At 41.0% G+C, this 25889-nt stretch overlaps 1 protein-coding gene across 2 annotated transcripts in view; it reads left to right on the forward strand.

The window, feature by feature from the left end:
- Window positions 1-25889, forward strand: part of PANK1 (pantothenate kinase 1) — a 57794-nt gene that overhangs the window by 18335 nt on the left and 13570 nt on the right. For both annotated transcript variants that reach the window (XM_072806158.1, XM_072806159.1), the window contains exons 2-3: window positions 15605-15957; window positions 25396-25649. In XM_072806158.1, the coding sequence (XP_072662259.1) occupies window positions 15605-15957; window positions 25396-25649 (607 nt within the window). The remainder of the gene's footprint in view (window positions 1-15604; window positions 15958-25395; window positions 25650-25889) is intronic.

Raw genomic sequence — 25889 nt, forward strand, 5'->3', positions numbered from 1 at the left:
GATAGCATAGGTTATTAGTCCATTCATCAATTGGTGGACATTCAGGTTGTTTCCACTTTCTGGCTATTATGAATAATGCTGCTATGAACATTTGCATATGTTTTTATGTGGACAGGTTTTCATTTCTCTTGGGTGTGTACCTGAGAGTAGACTTGCAACATCATATGCTAACTTACTTTTAACCTCCTGCAGAACTGTCAGTTTTCCAAACTGACCCGACTATTTTTTTTTAAGATTTTATTTATTTATTCATGAGAGACACAGAGAGAGAGAGAGAGAGAGAGAGAGACAGGCAGAGACACAGGGAGAGGGAGAAGCAGGCTCCATGCAGGGAGCCCGACGTGGGACTCAATCCCGGGACTCCAGGATCGCGTCCTGGGCCAAAGGCAGGCGCTAAACCGCTGAGCCACCCAGGGATCCCCCAATAAATAAAATCTTAAAAAAAAATTATAGCTACTCTAGTGAGTTCGAAGTGATATCTCATTGTGATGTTAATGTGCATGTCCCTCAACAGCTCTTCTGTCCCTCCAGCACTCACATCCTATGGATTTAAACTTTTTTTGTGGGATTGAGTGTCATCTCCGGTTTAATGATAAGGTTCTTGAATGGCTAGGAAGTGTCAAGCTTTACTTTGTGATGGTTATTGTGCCTGAGAGGAAACCCTGCTCAGGACAAAACAGATTTCACTCATAGCAAGTTTTTGCTCTTTCCTGATTTTTCTTGATTAACGATCAGTCTTTGCAGACCAGAATGAAAGTGCCAAGGGAGACAGGCTTATTGCCATATTGCAGCACTGTGCCACAATACCGCATAAATGTCTCTTTTTGAATCAGTGGATCCATCAACATGTAGTTGCTCTCAGATTATTTGAAGAGGGGCTTATGATCTCCTCTTGCTTTTAGCTTGCAATGCCATGTGAGCAGTTGGCACATCTTTCCTCAGTCACCACTCAGCTCAACTTTAAAAATTTGCCAGACTTTCATGGTTGGGCTGAACTAAATGAATGGAGCCTATTTCTGGTAAACCTGTTGTTCCACCCGGTGTTGCCACTAGCAATGTGCTTCTCCCCGAAGCCTCTAATTAACCACTCCCTGGTATTAAATTATCAATAGCATCCCTAGAGTAGGTAAGTACGCTCTGGTGGCTTGTCAAGACAGAAAGCTAAACCTCTTGATGGTTTAAACCGGGATTTGTTTAAGCAGGTAATGAGATTGCGCTCTTGAGCCTCAGTACAGGCATTAGGTAGCTGGCAGAACCCATTCCTGGGTGGACGCTCCAATCAGTTCTGGGTTCTGAAATGATCACACTGGAGATAATAATACAGGGCCACTTTTTGTCCCTTGGCACATCTATGCAGAATCTTCTTTTTGGTTCAGGGCCTTTCTTTCTTTCTTTCTTTCTTTCTTTCTTTCTTTCTTTCTTTCTTTCTTTCTTTCTTTCTCTTTCTCTCCTCCTCCTCCTCCTCCTCCTCCTCCTCCTCCTCCTCCTCCTCCTCCTCCTCCTCCTCCTTCTTCTTCTTCTTCTTCTTCTTCTTCTTCTTCTTCTTCTTCTTCTTTTAAGATTTTATTTTTATTTACTCATGAGAGACACACAGAAAGGCAGAGACACAGGCAGAGGGAGAAGCAGGCTCCATGCAGGAAGCCCGATGTGGGACTCGATCCCATGACTCCCGGATCATGCCCTGAGCCCAAGGCAGACACTCAACCACTGAGCCACCCAGGTGTCTCCAGGGACTGTATTTCTGATGACAAAGGTGGCATTATTAGAGTCAAGGACCACATGGAAGGTTGATACTCACCTTCTGTTGCCTCTATATTGGGCAGGACAGACAGCTTCTTGATGAGAAATAGGGACAATGAACTTGGCAGTAATTGTGTCCTTCCCCCTCTTCCACTTCCTCAGCCTGACAACATGACTGTGGAATGGGACACAGTTTTCACTTGGCTATCATTTCCCCTCCTTACAACCTAGGACAGAGATCCAGGGCTTGACTGTGGGGGTGACTAGAGTGACATCCCTCTTGCTCTGATTTTCTCTCATGAGGGTGGCAGGGAGGGGCTCCAGGACCTTGAGAAAGGGACTGCACCTCACTGAGCTGCTCAGCAACTTGAGAAAGAGACTCAAGGAAAAGTTGTTTTAATCGCATGGGTTTGACATTTTGGATCCCCCCATCTGTAGCTTCATCTTGTCCCTGCTTCCTCCTGGCCCAGGTCCAAGCTGAGAAACATTAATGTGTAACACCAGAATGGAGCCCTGCAAGACCTTTCTTTCCCCCTCTCTCTCCAACCTTAACCTAAAAAAAAAAAAAAAGTAACACAGCTTTTATGTTGGTGTTTCTGTTTGTCTGATTTCATGTGGTTGTCTTTGTCAAGGTCATCCACATGGGTTGCAGATCAAAGAACATCTGCTCACCTGACCTAAATACACCAGTACTGTTGTGTGAGCTAACTTCTTTATGGAGGAATGCATGGTTACCTTTAAAATGGCAGCCACTGGGAGCGGAGCACACTGACGGAATTTGGTCATCTGTGGAACGTTTCTAGAAAACCCATGGCCATGGGTTTCATCATGAGTGGATGATACCTGGAAATTCAAAAGCTGTATTTAAAATGTAAAAACCACCTGCAGCACTCATGATATAAATTATCCATTAATAATTTCACTAACAAGCAATTAGGTGTGTTCAGGTCCCTTTGGGGAATGGGAACATCTACCAGGTCATTACCAGGCACTCCCCCAGCCATCCACCTCAGAGCTCCTTCACCGTTACAGCAAGAGGAGCCCATTCAGAGGGATTTTGAACTTGGCCAGTGAGAATTACGCCGCCCCCTCCACCCCAAAAACGTTTTCTCCAGTCCCTCTGTATCTTAATCTCCAGGCTGTGGCCTGGGAGTCTATATTTTTAACAAGTGCCTTTGACAGTTTTTATAGTAAGGCAAATTTGAGAAAGCACGTGGCTGAATATAGCCTGTCGTTTTTAAAAATAAGTGCAATTAAAGCTTTCACTTCAAATTTAGTTGTACGAAATACTAAAATTGAAGTTGCTTTAAGGAAATACAATTATTGTAAACAAACCATAGTTACCTAGTTCACATTGCAAATGCAAAGCAGACTCAGGCTGGGGGTCCTGTCGGGTCTAACCTGTGACTGGGTGTGAAGCAAAATGTAAACAGAGACTCACTTTCATGAACCCCTAGCACTTTGGCCTCTATGTGCTCCTTCTTCCATAAAACATTTCAAGTTGTAATTTTCAACACTGTTGGTATAAAGATGAATGTGTTGATATGACATATTACATTTTCTTTGACCTGAAAGTTTATAGTTTTCTTCTCGTTTTATGAGAAATTACACCATTTTCACGAGTGCCCAAAAAAGATGGCAGGCCCTAGGCACCCAAGCCTAGCCTTAGTGCAGAACAGACCACCTGGGCCTGCAGGGCGGAGTTGGTGAAACCCAGGCTTTAATTCTGGTGGCTGATGTGATAATATTTCTGCTGCCTCAGAGGTTCTGAAAGGAATCCTTGCTATTCCCTTTTTCGCTCTCATATAAGAGAATATAATCATATGATCAGTCTTTTTGTTTCCATCCCAGTGAGAGGGAGAACGTTGACAGGAGTCAGAGGCTGTGCCAGTGGAAGAATGGTTATCGTCACACAGGGATGTGTGTGGCCTTTCCCACGGTGATCCTTTCCCACAAACATATCTCTGCCCCCATAAGTGCGTTTTTGTTTTTGTTTTTGTTTTTTAAAGATTTTATTTATCCATTCATGATAGACACAGAGAGAGAGAGGCAGAGATACAAGCAGAGGGAGAAGCAGGCTCCACGCAGGGAGCCCGATGTGGGACTCGATCCCGGGACTCCAGGATCGCGCCTCGGGCCAAAGGCAGATGCTCAACCACTGAGCCACCCCATAATCCCCCATAAGTGCGTTTTGCATTGCCAAATTTAACGTACAGGTTTTGCCCCGCCAGTAGTGCAGGTGGGTAAATCAGGACTCTTTCTACCCTAACTTCCCACCTGTCAAGTGTCTAACTGATTCAATAACTTTGTCCCCAGGCTTTCCTTGTCATTGATAGCTTGTGTCTAATGGATTTCAATAAGAGGTTTGATCTGGGCAGGGTATTGTGTAGGGAGGAAGGGGCTGCTGACCTGGGGAATGCAGGCACACAGGTGGGACTACAGATCTGCTGTCAGCTCACTGAAGCAAACATAAAATAATTTCTTTTTCTTTTGCAACATTAGAGTGAAGTTTTGGATTGAGAATTCTAAAATAACTCTTGATTATTGGGTGCTTGGGTGGCTCAATTAGTTAGGCGTCTGATCACCTCAGGTCATGATCTCAGGGTCCTGGGATCAAGTCCCAGGTTGGGCTCCCTACTAGCAGGGAGTCTGCTTCTTGCTCTCTCCCCCAGTAACTCCTCCAGCACCTCCCCCTCATCATGCTTTCTCTCTCTCTCTCAAATAAATAAATAAATAAATAAATAAATAAATAAAATGTTATAAATAAAATAACTGATTATTAAGATTAAATGTATTACGGTAAACAATTGGAAAGCATCATCAGAAAAGCCAGAAGGAAAAAATTAGCCTAATCCACGACCCAGAGATAACAGCTGTTAACATATCCACCTGAAGTTTCTAGTCTTGTTTTCTGTGCACAAATAGCTATATAACTTTCTTTTTTTTTTTAATTTTTATTTATTTATGATAGTCACAGAGAGAGAGAGAGAGAGGCAGAGACACAGGCAGAGGGAGAAGCAGGCTCCATGCACCGGGAGCCCGATGTGGGATTCGATCCCGGGTCTCCAGGATCGCGCCCGGGGCCAAAGGCAGGCGCCAAACCGCTGCGCCACCCAGGGATCCCGCTATATAACTTTCATACAAAATTGTAATCATGTACAGTGTACCATTGAATCACCTGCCTTTTTCACCTAACAACATAAAATGAACATTCTCCTCACATCATTCAATGCCATCCTACAAAATGATTTTAATGGTGGTATTTTGTTCCTTTGTGTTAATCAGTAATCGTTTATTTAGTTTAGTTAACTCATTCTGTATTTTTGGACAATAATTAATTTTCTCACTCTTAGTAAAAGTGAAGTGGTTTTTTAAGATAAATTTTTGAATGCATGCATAATTATTTCTTTAGGGTAAAGTGGAACTGATGTATTATAAAAAATATGAGGAATCTGGAGCTTTTTCATAGCTATTTCCAAGAACCCTGTGGAAAGATTGCACCAGTTTCCATTCCCACTGGTGCTCTGTAAGTGTTTATGTCCTTAAACCCTTGCTAACACTAGGAATTGCCACGTGACTAAAGTTCAAAGGAAGGGAACCTGGTGTGCATGAATTTGGAAGAAAACATGACTCAAGTTTCTTTGCATAGAATATTTAATGTTTAATGCATAGAATATTTAATTATTGCTCTATGTGCAATAATTATGGTTCCTCTACAGTGTTACAGAAACCATTTTATTAAATTTTACACTTTCTTCAAAGTCTTAAATAGCTCTTAGGTTTTCCACTCTTCTGTTTCACACAGTGAAAAGCATGGTTTTGGAGGGCTGTGTGTTGTGTGTCTAGGATGTTGTGCTTAGGCTGATGTGAGTGGGCAGGACTTCAGTGACCAGGGAGCCAGCCTCCACCTTATAGCTTAGTCAGTGGCTCAAGGAAAACTCACCATGACCATTCTGTCTGGTGGGCTGCTGTCACTACAAGAGACAGGTAACTCAACTCAGACAAGGCTTGCAAAATGGGGAGCTTAATGGCTCATGAACCTGAAAATAAATGGGTCCAAACTATTGAGGCTGACCTTGGGCAATCCTTGATCTTTCTGAGCCATAATTTTCTTATCTGTAAACAGGATGTTGGACTTGACCTAAGGTCTCTTTCACCTATTAAAGTTAAATGTTTCTATGAGTATATCAACAAAGACTGCATTAGACTACCAAATAAATTTAGACATAGGGAAGGCAAGCCTAGCCCTCAGAGAACTAATTCTTTTAAGAAATACAATTCTATTACACACTTAGATCTAAGTTAACAAAGTTTGTGGGTTTTTTTTTTTTTAACAGGTAGAGGTCCTTAAGCAACTTCAACATAATTAGTCTTCATGTAGTGTAAAAATATCAGTGTTGTAGAAGTTTTCTTTTTTTTCCCTGTTTGATTATACAAACGTCAAATATCTTTTCTACCCATTAATTTGCTCAACAGATCTATCTGTGTGGCATCTGGATGGCTCAGTCAGTTAAGCATCCGACTCTTGATTTCGGCTCAGGTCATGATCTCAGGATCCTGGGATAGAGCCTCATGTAGGGCTCTGCACTGAGCTTGGAGTCTGCTTCTTCCTCTCCCTCTGCTCCTCCCCCTGCTTGCATGCTCTCGTACTCTATCTCAAATAAATAAATAAAATCTTTAAAAAAAAAAACAAATATATTCAGAAGTAGTGGGAAAAGAAATTCAATCCCACTGTTCCCTATTAATAATTATTTCAACAAATTCCAACCTGGTGGAACCTCAAGAGATGTGTTAAGCTGTGCAAGACAGCAACTGGTTGCTGAGTCAGGGAGCCCAAAGGCACTAATCTTGCACACAGGAAGAAATATTGGTATTAGTGAACTTTGCCTCATCAGAAATACCTTAAAGCTCTGGCTGGTTGTTCAAGAGGATATAGATTTTCTAGTGTCGGGCTCCCTTAGCCTTTTAAAATTGTTTCTTTGACTTGGTAGGAAACCTTTTCTGTGTTCTAGTGTTGAGGGTTTTTTTGTTTTGTTTTGTTTTTTGATCTTTGCTCATTGATGCTATTTGGAATTCACTGTGTAACCCTTTAAATTTACTGCAGGTAGTATAGGTTCTTCTCAGAGACTATTCAAGTGTTCCAAAAAGATCGTTAAAAAACAGGATTTTTTTTTTTAAGATTTTTATTTATTTATTCATGAGAGACAGAGAGAGAGAGAGAGAGAGAGAGGCAGAGACACAGGCAGAGGGAGAAGCAGGCTCCATGCAGGGAGCCTGACGGGGACTGGATCCTGAGACTCCAAGATCACGACCAGAGCTGAAGGCCGTGCTAAACCGCTGGGCCACCCAAGGCTGCCTTACAGGCTTTGTTTTAAATCCATCAGCTACTAATAAAACTTTTAACTATTTTCACCACAATATTTGGAATACAGATTCATGTCATAGTTTTAAATTACTACCAGATTGCCAATCTCGGTTTGTGTTTGGAGAAATTTTTAGACAGGGCAGCCCAGATGGCTCAGCCGTTTAGCGCTGCCTTCAGCCCAGGGCCTGATCCTGGAGACCTGGGATCGAGTCCCACGTTGGGCTCCCTGCATGGAGCCTGCTTCTCCCTCTGCCTGTGTCTCTGCCTCTCTCTCTCCCTGTGTGTCTCTCATGAATAAATAAATAAAATCTTTAAAAAAAATTTTTTTAGACAAAAATAAATGCAATGTTAAATGTTTTATTAACACTCAGCTACCACATGTTTGTCAGCCATACTGGCAGTCTCTGGATCTGGTTCTGCAGGAGAGGGAAGGTTCCAGGGGGGAAAAATAGCCGGATTTTGATGGAGGGTATACTTGTCAGGATAGGCAAACCATCTGCATCACGATCTCCAAATCTCAGTGCCTTAAAACAATAAAGGTTTATTTCTCATTCACACTATAAACCCATTGAGGGAGTGGCTGGGGGCTCCATTCTGGCTCATCATCACTCTGACTCAGATGATCAAACAATCATTATCTTGGATTTTGCCGGTCATGGTAACAAAGAAAGTGTTCTGAAGGGTCTCACCCCAGCCATAAGTGCTCTTGCCTGGAAGTGACATACACCATGTCCATGCATAACTCACTGACTGGATGAGGCACGCTGCCCAGCTCAATTATAAACTGACCAGGACCTGCAGTGTGACCCCATGGGCCCAGAAGGAAAAGAACCAGAAATCCTTGGCCAACAGCACTAGTGGCTACCACAATGTACTTCTCTGATTACCAGATACTTGCCTTGCTTTCCCCAACTGCAGGCAACAGACAGGGATTCCCACCCCAAAGTAGACAGCCCTGAAGCTGCACCCAGTCATGGCATCTGGATGATGTGCAGGAGGACCTAAGTTAAGGAGTGATACAAAGTGGTTTCAACATCAACTCTGGATGTGGGTCCTCTTGAGCTAGAGACTTCTGAACTAAGCGGCCAGTTACCTGCGGCGCCCCTCCCCCACATCGTATATTAATAAATAATGGTAAAAAATGATTGGAAAACCCAATATACATTCCTACTCAGAAAAGAGGTGAATGAGAGACATCCATTCGTTGGTCCTCATTGTTCTAAAATGCTGACAAAGCAATTCTGAAATCCATCTATGCTCCATTGCTCCCTGACTTGCAAGTAGAGGATGTTCCTCTGGGGTCTTGATTGTTTTCTCGGAAGGGGGCTCCCCAATCCATTGCTCTCTTTAGGCCTTGGCTTTTCCAATAACCTCCTGGATCACAACTAAAGTGAGACTGAAGAATATGCTTTTTCAGCTGACGTTAGAGGGTTGGGGGCTCAGGCGTTCGCTGGCAGTACAACTCTTTTCAAAAGGAAGTAAGTTTCCTATCTACTTAACTCTAGTTTATTTTCATATGCCCAGCCTCTGTCCTTGGCAAACTTCTGCTCACTGGATGCTTTTGTAGTTTTGCTTTCAACATTTCTTTATTGACTTAATTGATGATACTTTGAGCCTGTCAGCCTTAGGTGGGGAAGCCACACCTCCGATCTCTTTTTCCCTGAGGAATTCTAATTGAAAGAATTAACTAAGAAGCCCTGACCATAACTGCATCTTTACTTGGAGACTTCATAACCCTTTAAAAGTGTTAAGAGTGTGATAGCCAGTTCTCCTGCTTTGAACCTCGCCTCACAACTAAGTGCTAATTGACCTCTTGCAAGCAAAGCCTTTCTCATTTCTGTTTCATTGTTTATCTGTTGGGGAAGAGAAACAGCTGCTTTTTCCAACCCTGCAAGTCTGATTTAATGGACCCTATTCTCTCTTCTTTTTGTTTGTAAACCAGTCAATTACTTTCTGGGCACACTTTTTTTAATGGTAAATTTCTTTTTATTTTTTATATTTAAATTCAATTAATTAACATAGTGTATTGTTAGTTTCAGAGGCTTTCAGTTGTTATGTAACACTCAGTGCTCATTACATCAGGTGCCCTTTTTAATGCTTGTCACCCAGTTAGTTACCCATCCCCCATCCCTCTCTCCTCCAGCAACCCTCAATTTCTGTGTGTACCTTTTAAAATGCAGCCAAGAGAACCCTGGGTGGCGCAGCGGTTTGGCGCCTGCCTTTGGCCCAGGGCGCGATCCTGGAGACCGGGGATCGAGTCCCACGTCGGGCTCCCGGTGCATGGAGCCTGCTTCTCCCTCTCTGCCTGTGCCTCTGCCTCTCTCTCTCTCTCTCTCTCTATCAAAAATAAATAAAATAAAATAAAAAAATTAAAATGCAGCCAACAGGGGCTCCTGGCTGGCTCATTCAGAAGCCCATGCAACCCTTGATCTCAGGTTTGTAAATTGAAAGTAGGGAGCCTCCTTTAAAATAAATAAATAAGAATTAAAAAGTAAAATGCAGCCAATGGTAACTAACACATGCAACTCACATTTGGCTTTCCATCTCTTCCACAATATCTACTAATTCTCTAGGTATATTATCCGCCTTCCAAATTATCATACATGATGGTTTTACCGAATGCTTTGCCAGCCTCTAAAATCCGTTTCCTCCCTCCTGGCTGCTTGGCCTTCCAAATGCTGTTGAAACAACACCATTTCAAGTACCAGTCAAATCAGTGTGTTGCAGTAACAGACCATAACCAAGGCTGAGTGGGTTAAACAACAAAGGTTCATTTCGTGCTAATGCCGTATGTGCACTTAAGACGGCCTACATCCTCACTCCAGGACCTAAACTGACAGATCAACCAACATCTAGAATGCTTCCGTCGCTGTGAGAAAGCCCTGGAGGGTCTCATGCTTGTAATTAAATGTTCTGACTTGGGAGTGACAACCTATATGTCGTTGGCTCACTGTTAAAGCAATTTTCCTTCAGCATTGTGTTTTGGGCTCTATCTACTTTTTTTAAAAAAAATATTTTATTTATTCATGAGAGACACACAGAGAGAGGCAGAGACACAGGCCTGTAAGGAGCCCGAGGTGGAACAGGATCCCGGATCCCGGGATTATGCCCTGAGCCAAAGGCAGACACTCAATCCCTGAGCTACCCAGGCTTCCCTGGACTCTATCTATCTTGAGACTTATAAATCTAATCTATAAATCTAATAGGTTCTCATAGCTGTGTAGTATTCCATCATATATTACATTTTATTTACATAGTGATGGATGTCTACATTGTTACTAAAAATTGCAGCAGTGAACATCTTTGCGTATGTTTCCGAGTGCACCTGTGCAAGAACTTCTTTAGGAAATAATTCTTTTTATTCCTTATTATTATTATTCTTTATAATAGGCTGAAAGAATATGGACCTAAAATCCACTACTTATCTGTAGCACCTTGTCCTTTAAGCCTTGTCTCCTGTTGAACATCTTTGATGGATATTCTAGAAATTCTTAAAAAATGACATCTGGTTGAAGGAATAAAGGGTGAATGCAGACATTCTGTATCTAGAACCGGCATCACTTCTGGCAAACACAGAACAGACTTATCAGTGGTTCAGCTGAATTTATCAAAGCATTTGGATATTCTGGATTAAAGAACACATGAATCATAGCTGATAGCTACATTGGGATATTCTTTCTTTCCCTGGTCTTTTATCTCCATCCATGGCTTATGGTTGATATCCTTGACATCAGGAAGATGAATAAAACTGTGCATTCAAAATCTGAGTTTCTTTTTTTTTTTTTTAAGAATTTATTTATTTATTTATTTATTTATTTATTTATTTATTTATTTATGAGAGACACACACAGGCAGAGGAAGAGGGAGAAGCAGGCTCTCTGCAGGGAGCCTGACAGCGGGACTAGATTGATCCTGGTCCCCAGGACCACACCCTGGACTGAAGAGGCTAAGCCCCCGAGCCACCTGGGATGCCCAATCTTACAGTTTCTATACAAGAAATTCTGACAATGTCTATACAAGTATTAAAATGTGAATAGAAGAGCATTTATTTCATTTATTTTTTACATGAAGGTGAGAATGAATATAAGTACGTGAAAGGCATTTCTATTGCCATTTAAACTAATGCAGCATTCCGATCTTTATTCCCTTATACCTTAAGCAAAACTGCTGATATAACTGAATTTTCGGAATTCTATGCTTTTTCTCCACTGTTTTGTTGAGTTGCCAACAAAAGCTTTGAAATGAACAGGAAGTAAAGCAGGAAAGACAGCAGGATTCTAAATAACTTACCAAATGTTTAGGTGTCCCCTGCCACATTTTTAAAAGTGAGACCTCTTCGCAGTTGCTTGTACTTACCAGTAGCCAACCAAATAAAAAGTCATGGAGGGAGTCTTCATTTCAGAGGACTGGTGACAGCTGTGGCTGGGTGAATACTGGATTTCTACTACAGAACCAGATTATTTCCTGGGTTTCACACAGCCTGTTCTGTCCACTCCTTGCTGAGATGTCTCCTATTTTCTATTGTCACTGAGTTCTTTTGTTTGTTTGTGTTTTACTTCTGCATCTACCAAATGGTCTGAGTGTAGAATTTTCTCCATCCCCTCCCCTAATCTCTAGCCTCCACCCATACAGCCTGCCCATCCTGCCACCTCCTAAAGATATTAACCTGGAGGGATAGCCTTCTATATCTTTCAGCAGGCTCATACAATCATAAATATAGTGGTCTCCCTTCCACCTGCTTTACTTCTTTCCTGCCTTCCCTCCCTCCTTTTTTTTTTTTTTTTTCAAACCAAATAAGGTGTAAATAAATTATTTATACTTCTAGGCATCTTTTACTTTTCTCATTAACAGAAGCTTAAGGATATCCCTTCAGACAACTGATATAGATCTCATTCATTCTTTTCAATGGGTGCCCAGTATTCCATGGTTTGGAAATAATAAACGTAGGGGATGTCTGGGTGGTTCAGGCATCTGCCTTCGGTTCAGGTCATGATCTCAGGACTCTGGGACCGAGCCCCAGGTGGGGCTCCCTGCCCAGTAGGGAGCCTGCTTCTCCCTCTCCCTCTGCTGCTCCCCCTGCTTGCATTCTCTGTCAAATAAATAAGTAAAATCTTAAAAAAAATAAAAAAGGAACTTAAAAAAAAGGAAACAATAAACTTTGTTGAACATTTTTCCTGTCACATGTACTTTGTTTTCAGATTTTTCTTTTTTGTGGTTTTTTTTTTTTTTAATTCACTTAAGTAATCTCTACACCCAATATAGGGCTTGAATTTATGAATCTGGAGTCATGTGCTCTTCTGATTGAGTCAGCCAGAAGCCCCTGTTTTTATTTATTTTTTTAATGTGATCACCGTAAAGGGTGTTGCAATGAACATTTTTTTTTTCTTTTTTCCTTAAGTTCAATTTAGTTAACATACAGTGTATTATTCGTTCCGGAGTAGAATTTAGTAATTCATCAGTTGCATATAACACCCAGAGCTCATTTCATCAAGTGCCCTCCTTAATGCCCATCACCCATTCCCCTAGCCCCCTCCCCTCCAGCGACCCTCAGTTAGTTTCCCAGAGTTAAGAGTCTCTTGTGGTTTGCCTCCCTCTCTGTTTTTATCTTATTTTATTTTTCCTTCCTTTTCCCTATGTTCATGTTTTGTTTCTTAAATTTCGCATATGAGTGAAATCATATGGCATTTCTCTGACTTATTTTGCTTAGCATAATACTCTTTCGTTCCATTCATATCATTAGAAATGGCAAGATTGCATTCCTTCTGGTGGCTAAGTAATATTTTATTGTATATATTATATCACATCTTCTTTATCCATCATCTGCCAGTGGACATCTGGGCTCTTTCCAGATTTTAACTGTTGTGAACATTGCTGCTATAAACATGGGGGTGCAGGCACCCCTTCAGAACATGGTGTTTGTATCCTTTGGAAAAATACCTAGTAGTGTAATTGCTGGGTCATACCTATCCTCAAATCCTCATGCTTTTTAAATATGGTCCAGAAGAGGAATTAGCTGGGTTAAAAATGTAGGTGTGCTTTTAATTTTAATAGGAGTTTCCCCAAGTTCTTCAAAATGATTAGCCTGGCAATGTTCCAGAATACCTTCTCCCATCCTATCCAGTAGTAAGTGTCTTTCCTACTCTGATAAGAATGGATTATACCTGCAACACTAATTGCATAGCCCAGGCACTTTTTGACATGTCATAAAGTATTTCAGTGGAGATTAAAACTAGGGCTCTGGCCAGCCTACATGATTGGAGGTGGTTGTGATTTTTTTATACTTCTGAAGGAATCCATCGGAAGTTTATAGTAGGGAGAGAACTGGAGACCTTTCTACTGCAATCCATTCCTTTCACAGATAAGGGAATTGAGATGTGGAAGGGAATTGAGAGGTGGAGGGAGTGACAGTGAGCTGGTTACTGACTGCTCTTTATGGGAAGCAGCTGTGAATTCTGACTTGAGGTTTTACCTATTACCTTAAACTGTGGGCCATGCTGATGTGAGTTTTAGAGAATGGACCATGAAATGTCATTTGTGAGTTGAATTGACTGGTAGGGATGAACTATTTCCAGTTTTCTACTACCCTGCTAGGACAAGCAAGCTTCCCAACCTGCACTGGGCTGTGGGGGATTTGCTTTGCAAACTTCCACAATTATAATAGATTTGTTAACTTGGTCTTGTCAATGGAATCTGCTGCTCTTAAACTTTTGGGGAACTTGGGATTTTATTTTTATTATTTTTTAAAGATTTTATTTATTTATTCATGACAGAGAGAGAGAGAGAGAGGCAGAGGGAGAAGCAGGCTCCATGTAGGGAGCCCAATGTGGGATTCGATCCCGGGTCTCTAGGATCACACCCTGGGCTGAAGGCGGCGCTAAACCGCTGGGCCACCTGGGCCGCCCGGATTTTATTTTTCTATATTTGTTAAGAGTTACTGCTTCCAAGGGTGGAGCCGCTGGCTTGGATTACAGCTAAAATGACAACTTGAAGCACTGGAGAAATAATTGCATGTACAGGAATGGCTTCCTGCTATGTACCGCCCCCTCCACCCTCCCTAACTTACTGATTTAAAGGGCTAAGTAGTAGGGCAGCACAGAAAAAACTTCTGGAGGTCTCCCCTGTGTTCCTGGCAATGTTATCTCTGGGTGTGACATGCACAACTTGACTAGGGCTCATATGGATGTTCTCCAGGGATGAATAAAATAAACTTTTGGAAAGAAGTCATTTGAGCTCCCTGTATCTTTAAACTCTGCTTTAATATTACAGTTGCAGATTTAGCCCATGGAGTCTGCTGAAGGAAATGAAAAGGGAGACCCCAGATTTTGCAGTCTCATTCGGGTTTGCTATGTGTTCATCACAGAGCAAGCATATGACAACACAGCAGTAACTTTCTAGGTCACCTCTAAATGAAGTTGGCCTGTTCAGGGAGCTCAGCCTGTTCTTTTAATAACAATAAAAATAACTATTATGGAGATTTATCTTGTTATAGATAAACATCTGGAGTAGATTTTATATATATATAAGCTTATATATATAAAATGTACACACACACACATCATTCCCTAAAGGCATGCCTTCATGTTGTAGACCTGGTCAGGAACTATGCTTATTGGTGGGCTTGCCTGTCAGAGGCCAAGGTTCTTCTGGTTCAGCAATTCCTAAGCCTACAGATTGCGACCATGAGGGAACTTTCAGAAAATACTCATGCCCAAATTGCACCCCTGAATTAAATCAACCTGTGGGAGAGAAGAGGCGACTCAGGATGCAAAGGTAGTGTTTCTGCTTCATGAAAAAGAAACACACTATAATGGGAACTGTTCTTTTTAGATTTATGCCACCATAGGGTCATCATCTCTCTCAACCTACTCTCCCTTCCTCCTTCCTGCCTATTCTGTAGACTAAAGCAGCAGACTCATGTCTTACACAGTTAGCTTGTGGAGGCAAAAATTGAACGCTATAACAGTTGTCTTTGAAAAGTACCCTAGGAGTGGGCCAAGTGGGTTAGAGACCAACCCGCCTCGTGGTACACCTAGCATAGCCAGTTTTTCCCAGCATTGGAACAGATCACTGTTTCTTTGGCTGAGATTCTGATAAAATAGCTAGCATTTAAAAAAAAAAAAAATAGCTCGCATTTAGGAGCTGTGATGTATGCAAAAATAGATCTTTAAGAATTGGAATTGTACTCAGCTTGAGAAGATACTCGAGCCCTGAGAAGCACTGGGAATTGAGATTGGCCTAGGGCACTGCAAAGTCCTGTTCCTCTTCTCAGCCTCAGTCCTGAGGCAGACTCTGAGTGGAGTGTAGACAGAGTCCCCGGCACCATCTAAATGGTGGGTTTCTCCTTGCCTGTCTCTTTGGCACATACCGTGGAAGTAAGGGGAATTGGATGTTCAGTGCACATACAGAGGTGATGTCGCTGCATTTTATTTTCGAATATTCAGAAACTGAGCATCTCTTTAAAAGCATAGAATTCAACAGTACTGTCTTTCTGTCCTCCAGCATTCCCATGGTTCGGCATGGATATCGGTGGAACGCTGGTTAAATTGGTCTACTTCGAACCGAAGGATATTACAGCTGAAGAGGAACAAGAGGAGGTGGAGAACCTGAAGAGCATCAGGAAGTATTTGACTTCTAATACGGCTTATGGGAAAACCGGGATCCGAGACGTTCACTTAGAACTGAAAAATTTGACCATGTGTGGGCGCAAAGGGAACCTGCACTTCATCCGCTTCCCCAGCTGTGCCATGCACAGGTTCATTCAGATGGGCAGCGAGAAGAACTTCTCCAGCCTTCACACCACCCTCTGCGCCACCGGAGGCGGGGCTTTCAAGTTTGAAAAGGACTTCAGAACGGTATGTCAGGTTTGAGCTTGTTACACAGCAAAACCCCCTCTCAGAGAAGGAAAGCAAGCCTCTCCCATGTCCAAATGCATGGCTTCTCATAGGGAAGAACTTGACTGCTAGCCTTGGGACTGTGGACAGGGTACCTTCACCTCTCTGTGACTCAGTTCCTCCTGTGTATGAATAGTTTGTGCCCGTAGGGGTGTTACAGAGTGGATTAGGTGAGATCCTATGGACCCAGCACTTCTTAGCAAATGCTTATAAATATTAGCTCTCATCATCATTTTTCTTATAGTTATGGCTGCACGATATGCTAAAGATAAGATGGTATCATTCCCTTTCGGAAGTGTTTTAGAGTTTTCCAGATTCTTACCGTGGTGTCATGAAAAGCATAATCATCATCCCGCTTTTATAGCTGTAGAGATGCAGGCCTGCCAGAAAGGCTTTCTGTAACTCCTCTAAGAAAGGATTACTGCTGTCTAGCCGTTGTTCGCTCTAAGTGTCTTTTCTGTTTTATGAATGTCATTCAGAAGTTTTGTTTGAAACAAAAGCAAAACATTTGGTATTATTTATAGGTGACTTCCTTTAATAGTAAGATTTCAGGTGTGTGGATTTACATAATAAGAACAATGCTGTTTCCTGAGTAGCAGTCTATACCAGCTCTGCATTGCTCATTTACGTTTGACAAATTTGGCTAAACGGAGGACATGGATGAGTAAGATATCTCATGTTTCTCTTTATTTAGCAATCTCTTAACAATTGTGTGTTCCAATTTCTACATCTTTACAGTCAAGATAATCTCTGCACTGTCCAGCCTCAACTAACAGGAAATAAAATGAGAATAAAGTGCAATAAAAGATGTAGAAAACAAAGAGAAAATAGTTAGCTAGGTTCAACAGAAATGACTGGCCATTAGAGAAGAAAAGTTTGGAAGATTTGGGGGTTAGTCTTGCCAGAAAGTTGAAAAATACAGTGAGATAAGTTGTAAAATACACTTTTTCAAAGCCTGGAGTGCAAATTACTGGCATTCTGTCATGGAACTAGTGTAATCCAGGCTTGCTGTAAAGTCTATCATTAATGAATAAATTAATGAATCAATACATTATTCATGGCATTTTAAAAAGCTATGAATGCAATTTTTTTTTGTATCATAAAAAGTAACATCATTTATCCCATTGATTGTACCAAGTAGTTTCTAGAGGAGCTGGCAATGGAGTCATAGCACAGTATCCTGGATGAGACTCATGATACCAGGTTTTGGCTTTTCCTCCTGTGTTCCTTTTCCCAACACATCAGTGGAATTTGATTGTCACCTAAACGATTCATAGCATCTTTTTCCCAGTAAAGGGGCCCAAAGATCAAAGAGTTTTGAAACTGAAAAGGCTGAGGTCCAGGGGCATGAAAATTATTTTTTTGGGGGGGGGCATGAAAATTAAATTTGAGTTCATAGTTGGAAAAGCATTGAACCTGAATTCTAGTGTTGTCTCTGCATTTAACTAGCTGGATGACTTTGGGTGAGACATATCCCGTCTGGAGCCTTCAGTATTATCATCTGCAAAAAGGTGGCAGTAAAGTGAAGAGAGGAGGGAGGAGTTTTAGGACATTAGAACCTGAAGTCACCTTTGGAGACCGGGAAGTATAGCATTCTTGTGCTACTTGGATAAGGAAATTAAAGCTAAAGAGAGCTTAAGAGGCTCTAGTAATGCCTCCTAGTCAGAACTAGGGTGTCAGCTCAATTCTAATTCAGAAGAATTTGCTCACCCAGCCTAATGCTAGGAGTTCGCCAGGTTACCCTATCAGGGGACACCTTCACTAAGGAGCCTAAAGTGAACCCAGGTGACCTGGATCATTTATGCAACATCCTCACTGCCTCCGTTCCTCATTAGGGTAATGTACATTCTGGGAGAAAGTTACTCAATAGATGTTGGCTGTGAGCAAGGTGTTTCTCAAGGTTCTGAACTGAGATAGGTCATATTTTCTTATAACCAAGGTAAAGAAGCCTCTACTCCTTCAGGCAGCTTCTGGACCCTAATGAATAGACTGGAGCAGTGAGCAAGTCTGGAGTATTTACCAAACAGCTTGGCCTGCTAGGGACATATATCCATAAAAGAAAGAAGAGGGCTGCCTCCTGTTTCCATGCTCAGTCTTAGATAAAGTGAAGACAGAACTGATCTCTTCCTATAGCCTATTTGTCAGTGCACTAAGTGAATGTGCCTTTATCCTTCCAAAGTCTATGCGGATGGATAGGTCTTATCATCCTCTTTCCTAGGCATTCATTCACTCATCCAACAAGTATTTGTTGTGCTCCTTCTGTGTGCCAAGTACTGTTAGGAACAAAACAAAGGCCCTGCCCTCCAGGAGCTTATATTCTAGTGTGGAGGCTGGTCAGTAATTAAATAAACAGATGAATATAAAAGTACAGAATATACCATATATCCTATCTATCTCGTGTGTGTGTGTGTGTGTGTGTGTGTGTGTGTGTGTGTGTGTGAAGGTAAAAAAGGCAGGGTAAGAGGGGTTAGGAGGGTTGGGAGGGCTTTAGTGTGATAAGGTAACATTGGAGCAGGAACCAGAAGTAACAAAGCAAAGCAGGCCAGTATCCGGGGAAGGGTATTTTAAGCAGAGGGAATAGTAAGTGCTAAGATCCTTAGGTGTGCTAAATCCAAGCTCTTCCCACCTCTCCTTTCCAGAATAGAAAACTGAAGGTGCTTACATGGTTGCAAATGATCAATATTTACTACTATATATAGTAAGCATTCTGACAAAGTAAAGCAATGCGCATATATATAATATAAAGTCCTGTCATTGCTATAAAATCACTTTTTGATATAAGACGGCTTTACAGAAATGTTTTAAAAACCTGAGTAATTAGAGCTAACTAAAAGACATTCAAGAGACCCTGAATCATTAGCAATTATTACATCTAATGACTATGTCCTTTTTATGTATAGTAAATATACTTAAATCCTCAGACAATGTCAACTAGTCTTCATCCAATTTCAAATGTACAAGAGAGAGCTATAAACCATGAGACAATCATTAAGTTAGACCCCTGTGTAGAAGACTTTCAACCAAACAAAACGGCATTTCTTTTTTCCTTCCCTCTCTTCCTTCCTTGTTTCCTTTCTGCTTCTTTTAATGTTTTAGGATCACTGTCACAAATAAACTTCTGACTGGCAAAATTTAGCTTTCTGAATTAATGATACACCAAAGTGGGACACCAAAGAAAAACGTAATCTAACTATAAATGGTCTAAGAAACTGAAAAGCCAATGAGGAATCCCACCATTGAAGAAAATGATCCTTAAGGGGAAGACTTAGCTGTCCCCTGTCTCTATTCTGTGAGTTTTATTTTGAAGAACACACTAGAGTATCTTATGTACCAAATCTAATATTTTCATCCACAACTACACTTCCTAACTTCAGTAAGAGTTCTTTAAAATGCAAAATATTCCAATAATAGAGAACGTATGGGAAAAAACAAAACAAAACAAAACAAAACATCCTTTTTGTCCAGCTAACTCTTCATTATAATAGATACTTTTCCTTGGGAGTTTTGTTCAGTGTAAGACTAACTTTAACTAGAAGTTAGAAGTGACTCTTACTGTCTTACTTTTCTTACTTTTATGACTTACTTTTCAAAAAAGACATATCCCCTAACAAACGGGGAATAGCAATAATCTTATTGGTTGAATGAGATTTAGGGAACAGAAAAGGATATTTTGGTTGCTTTATTATATTTTTCTCAAGGTGTGAGAGCTGAAGAATTGGCCTTTTAACTTAAACCAGAAATCTCTAAGGAAACAATCTAAAAAAGTTAAGAATACTGGGGAAAAAAATCTCAGGAAGAGGGAGGACAATTGTGGATATGTGAATCTCTAAATCTAAATGGACCACTCAAGGACTTTTATTAGCTTGGTTCCTATTATTAATCCAGGGACTGATTCATGTCATTGTAGCAGCATAATTTTTGGTAGACCATGTCATATCTCCACTTGGGTCTGGCTTGATACTTGGCCTCTTTATCATTGGGTGCAGGGAAGAAGAAGCCATCTTTGAGGCTTTGTCATATTTCTTACTCACAGAACATGTTAGAAATTCATCTCTCTCAGGTCTCCTAGGTCTCCTTTGGTTAGAGAAAAGAGCCCTGAGTGAAATTTGTAATTCAGAATCAACTATTTTATATGTGAATCATTCTTGGCTTAGTAAGATAACCTTTTCTGCCACTTCCGGTGTGATTTAGGGAGCTAGTGTCCTCAAAAGCACCTTGGGAAGTATAAGGAATCATACAAATATGTATTTTATTCATTTCTGAAATACAATTTGGTGACTTATTTCTCAACTACAGAGAAGTAATATAACTGGTTTGGGACAGGTCCTTAGAATACCCCCATAGGAGTAGCTATGGAGTCTCTTGGGACTTTTTTTTTTTTTACCAGATTTATTTATTTAACTCTTTATTTAGTTATTTTTGACAGACTGAGCTGAAGAACATACAGACAACCTTTTACAACGTATTCTGAGCATGCTTTGTGTTTGGGATCCATATTTTTCCCAGTATTAGCATCCAGGAATCACTGAGCTCCCTCTATAAATTAGAATCTTCAATGTGGAAATAATGTTTTGATTAGCAGATTAGTGCATTTTATCTTGAGATAAGACTCGAATTATTTTACTTCTCACATAATTAGAATCCATGTATATAGTTCTTTAAAATCTTCAAAACATTTTCACATAGGTATCTCATTTGATTTTTGAAGATAGCCCTGTGAATTAGCAAGGGCAAGCACTGTTACGGACAGTATGCGACCTTATCAAATGCCTCTTCTCACTGTACCTGGGTCATGGACTAATCGCAGTTCTTCAACTCCTAATACTGTGTGGTCGGGGGACCAGCAGCATCAACATCACCTGGGATATTGTTAGAAATGCAGTCAGAATCTCTAGGAGTGGAGCCATCATGGGGGCGATTATACCACAGAAATTGGTAAATACTCAAAACCAGGGCTTTAGCTCCCAGAGAGCTGGTTGTTAAACATTTACAAGCACACCTTGGTTACAAGGTTATGTTCACATTAGCTATAGCTTCATCTGCATGTTTGCTGAATCTGATATTTCAGATCTGTCATCATTTAAGATCCATCATGAGAGACTCTTCACGATAGGAAACAAACTGAGAGTTGCTGGAGGGGCAGTGGGTGAGGGGATGGGGTAATTGGGTGAGGGACTTTAGGGAGGGCACGTGATGTGATGAGCACCGGGTATTTACACAACTGATAAATTATTGAACACTACTTCTGAAACTAATGATGTACTATATGTTGGCTAATTGAATTTAAATTTTAAAAAGTAGCTAAGGGGAATGAAATTTTTAAAAAAGACCCATCATAGAAATTAGCATTAGAATATCTATAAAATTAACAGGATGGAAGTCAGAATCAGCCCACAGATATGTTTGGTTGGCCTGCTATATTTAAAAAACAAAAACAAAAAACATAAATTAGTGTCAGCTAATTAATTACGCTGATCCTCCATTTTGACATGGCAACAATGAGCTGCAGGTGAAATTGCAAATATGTGTATGCACAACAATCCCCTGTACACTACTATCCCCATCATTCTAGCTAAGGGCTTCACTCTTATGTTTTCTTTTTCATTTTTTTTTTAGAGATTGTACATTTATTTATTATTGTCCATATCCATTAAAGTGACTTTCCATGAACCAGGTTCTCACTTTCACTTTTTCTTCTTGCCTTTTGAGGTTTCCAGGGGTTTCCTTACTGTCTCCTGTAGGCATTTGCATTTCTTACCCTTGATAGAAAGAACACTAAGCCCAGAGAAAGAGGGTTTTTCATAGCTAGGATTTGAATGTGCTGAATGTTCCACAAAGTCAGTTCTGTTGTATTTACAAACTACAACCTGTGAGGAGCAATGCCCATCCTGTTCTGAATTTCAGATGGCCTGTTTGAATATCCAAGTAATGATTTGACTCTTTGCTTACACTTGGGAGCCTGGGCTTTTCTCTGTATGGTGATAACTTTTGAGGGAGGTCTCTAAGGTCTCAGTGGAAGTGACAAATATTTCTCTTTCCCAGTTTGGGAATGCATGACCAGGCTTCAGAAATATCCATCCTGGGATCCCTGGGTGGCGCAGCGGTTTGACACCTGCCTTTGGCCCAGGGCGCGATCCTGGAGACCCAGGATCGAATCCCACGTCGGGCTCCCGGTGCATGGAGCCTGCTTCTCCCTCTGCCTGTGTCTCTGCCTCATTCTCTCTCTCTCTCTGTGACTATCACGGGTAAATAAAAATTAAAAATAAATAAATAAATAAATAAATATTGCACTTGTCTACTTTAAAAAAAAAAAAAAAGAAATATCCATCCTGCAGTAAAATGTACAGCACAGATGTTTGTTTGCTGCTGGCACTTTATTTGAAGCTGAGTTTGATGAGAAAGATAACAGTGTTTCCTTTCAGATCAAAGTTGTATGTGCTTAGTTTATTTGCCTTGATAGGTTTTTTTCTTTTTCCACAGCATAGGTTCAGGATGTCTAGGTAGACATACTGTGTCTCTGTCTTGTGTTTGTGATGTTGTCTCTGGGCCTGGCTGTCAATATTGTTGATGGGCCTCTGATTAATTTTTAAGCAGGTTAACCTATGGTCCCACAACTATCTGATGAAATTGCTACTTTTCAGTTTGGCTTGATCTAAGAAGTGACAACTTTCCCTGTCCCACTTAACAAATATTTATTAAGCTATTATTATGGGACAGGCCTTTGAGCATCGTGCTCAGGGGCACCTGATGAACCAGAAAACTAGCCAGGTTCTAATTAGTGCTGTAAGTGGAAGAGGTTAATTAGGGCCGAAGAATGGAGGACAAAGATGGCATTTACACAACAGTGTCTCACTACAGCCTTTCAGGTCTCCAGATAGTTTTATACCTAAAGTATTACCCCCTTAAGACATGGGTATTTACTTGGATCTCGCCCAAAATATTCACTCAGTAAAAAATGAAAAGTTTGGAATCATTTATAAGATAGATTTACTTTATCAGCAGGTGTCATTTACGATGATTGTTTCTAGGGATTTCCTTTCTACTTGCTAGATGGTATGCTGCCCAATTCATGAGTCATTGAATAAAGTCAGTGAGATCTCTAAATTAAAACAAACAAACAAACCAGAATGGTTGTTTCTTTGTATCAAGAAAACTTATACCATCATGCTGGTATTCTATTCAAACTAATTCTGTTCATTAGGTGTAGATTTTGTGGAGTTAGTTGAATGGGACATTCAGATGAGTGATATGAAGTCAGAAGTGTTCTTCCAGCTATTAACTTTTGTAATGAAGATGATGCCTCTTTAGCAAAGTATCCTAGGGTAGTACTTGTTTAGGTCATTTCCAGATCCCAGAAGCACTACACATTATGAAGACAAGAGAACAGTGAGTCCCTGGGAGCTATTTGCTAGTTATATCACTCAGGGAAAGTTGTTGAAGCTCTGAGAGCCTTAACCATAAAGTGGATAAAACACCTACTTAGAGAATTTTTTGAGAATTAAATGATATACTACACGTTCTTGGGGTGTAATAAACAATAAATATTAGGTATTATTTTCTTAAAGATTTTTTTAAAGATTTTATTTATTTATTCATGACAGAGAGAGAGAGAGAGAGAGACGCAGAGACACAGGCAGAGGGAGAGGGAGAGAAGTAGGCTCCATTCAGGGAGCCTGACGTGGGACTCAATCCTGGGTTGAGGTCCAGGATCACACCCGGGGCCGAAGGTGGCGCCAAAACCGCTGGGCCACTGGGGCTGCCCTTCTTAAAGATTTTTTTTAATTTAAGATAGTCCTTACAAATTGTCTTCCTTTGTTGCTTTAGTGTCATGTTGGTGATTATTAGATTATTATTATTATTATTATTATTATTATTTTGTCTATGAGAAATGATCATCAACCCAAGCATGTAGACTGGCAATAATATTATTCTTGGAGACCAAGAATTAAACTTTTGAGGATGCAAAGTGGCCAATCTATCTCCCCTACATCTATCCCACAGCCAATTCATCCTCATCTACTTTTTTTCCCCCTATACCTGGGAGAATGGGAGTTTTTCTCATGGGATCATGAAAAGACACTTTGGGCCACCCCCACTATTCATAAAAGAGCCAACATGTTTTGAGCTCTTTGTACATATATTATTATCATGAAATCTTTACAACCACACTGTACAGTGAGTATTATCCCCATTTTACAGAGAGGCAACTGAGGCTTCTCAAGTTAAACTTGCCCCACAAACCTCGGTTAAGTGTTAGAGCTAGAATTCAAAGCCGGGTCTATCTACCTACAAAACCCAGGCTTGGGAAGAGGACAGTTGGGTTGTGTAGGCTCAAAGGGAATTGTCTCCAGGGTCCAGGCTCACCAGGCCTTGCTGAGGACCTCGTGTGTGGGAAGTGTGGGTTTCTGCTTTCAGAACATTCTCACTCTCCTCCCCCTACAGTAGAACCCTGGACTTAGTATATGCTGTATTGGTTTCCCGTGGCTGCCCTAACGAATAACCACAAACGCAGTAGCTTAGAACGATAAGAATGTATTCAGTCATAGTTCTAGAGAACAAAATCGAGGTATTGACAGGACCACACCTCCTTTCAAGGCTCTCAGGCAGGTTCCATTCCTTGCCTCTTCCAGCTTCTGGTGGCTGTTGGCATCCCTTGACCTGTCGTGGAGTACTACAATCTCTGCCTTCATCTTCATATGTCCTTCACCTCTGTCCATCAGATCTTTCCTGTGTTTCATAAGGAAGCTTGTCAGTGGATTTAGGGTCTACACAGATAATCCACGATGTTCTCTTCATCCCAGGATCCTTAACTTAATCATATCTGCGAAGACCCTTTTTCAAAATCAGGTAACATTCACAGGTTCTAAAAATTAGGACATGGCCATACCTCTTAGGGCCCACCAGTTCAACTCATTACATGGGCTCCTGGATACTTTACCAGGAACCAGGCCATTTCTGTTCTTTAGTTCCCACTGTGAGCAGACATGATATCCAGCAAAGGCTACTTTTCTGGCAGAGTGGCTAATTATTTTTTTTTAAGATTTTATTTATTTCTTCATGAGAGACAGAGAGAGAGAGAGAGAGAGAGAGAGGCAGAGACCCAGGCAGAGGGATAAGCAGGCTCCATGCAGGGAGTCTGATATGGGACTCGATTCTGGGACTCCGGGATTCCGGGATCACGCCCTGAGCCAGGCAAAGGCTCAACTGCTGAGCCACCCAGGCGTCCCTGAGTGGCTAATTATTATTATTTTTTTTTGAGTGGCTAATCATTAACAAGGTTTCACAACTTGGAGTTTTAAAGACGTTTCCATGCTTTTACTGTTAATGACATATTTTCAGTACAGCTAAAAGCCCCTAAGGTAGTCATAGCCTCTCTCACGAGGTTTTGTTCTCTTTCAGATTGCTGACCTGCAGCTCCATAAACTGGATGAACTGGACTGTCTGATTCAGGGCCTGCTTTATGTTGACTCCGTCGGCTTCAACGGCAAGCCGGAATGTTACTATTTTGAAAATCCCACAAATCCTGAATTGTGTCAAAAAAAGCCTTACTGCCTTGATAACCCATACCCTATGTTGCTGGTGAACATGGGCTCAGGTGTCAGCATTCTAGCAGTATACTCCAAGGACAACTATAAAAGAGTTACAGGGACCAGGTAAACATGGTTTCTGCTAGGAGAACCTTTCTGTACTTAAACCCAGACCTCTATCTTGAAGCCCAGTTTATAAAAAGATTATTTGTGTTGAACACACTTTTAAAAGTAAGATCTTAAAAAGGATTTATTGCATATGTTAACATAGCAAGAGGATAATTTATGTGAAGGTTCATAAAACATAATCCTTAGCCTGCTGAAAACTAGTCAGGTTGAGGGAAGAAGGCCACACCCACCAAACCC

The sequence above is a fragment of the Canis lupus genome, chromosome 29, assembly GCF_048164855.1.
Source record: "Canis lupus baileyi chromosome 29, mCanLup2.hap1, whole genome shotgun sequence".
Classification (NCBI taxonomy): Eukaryota; Metazoa; Chordata; class Mammalia; order Carnivora; family Canidae; genus Canis; species Canis lupus.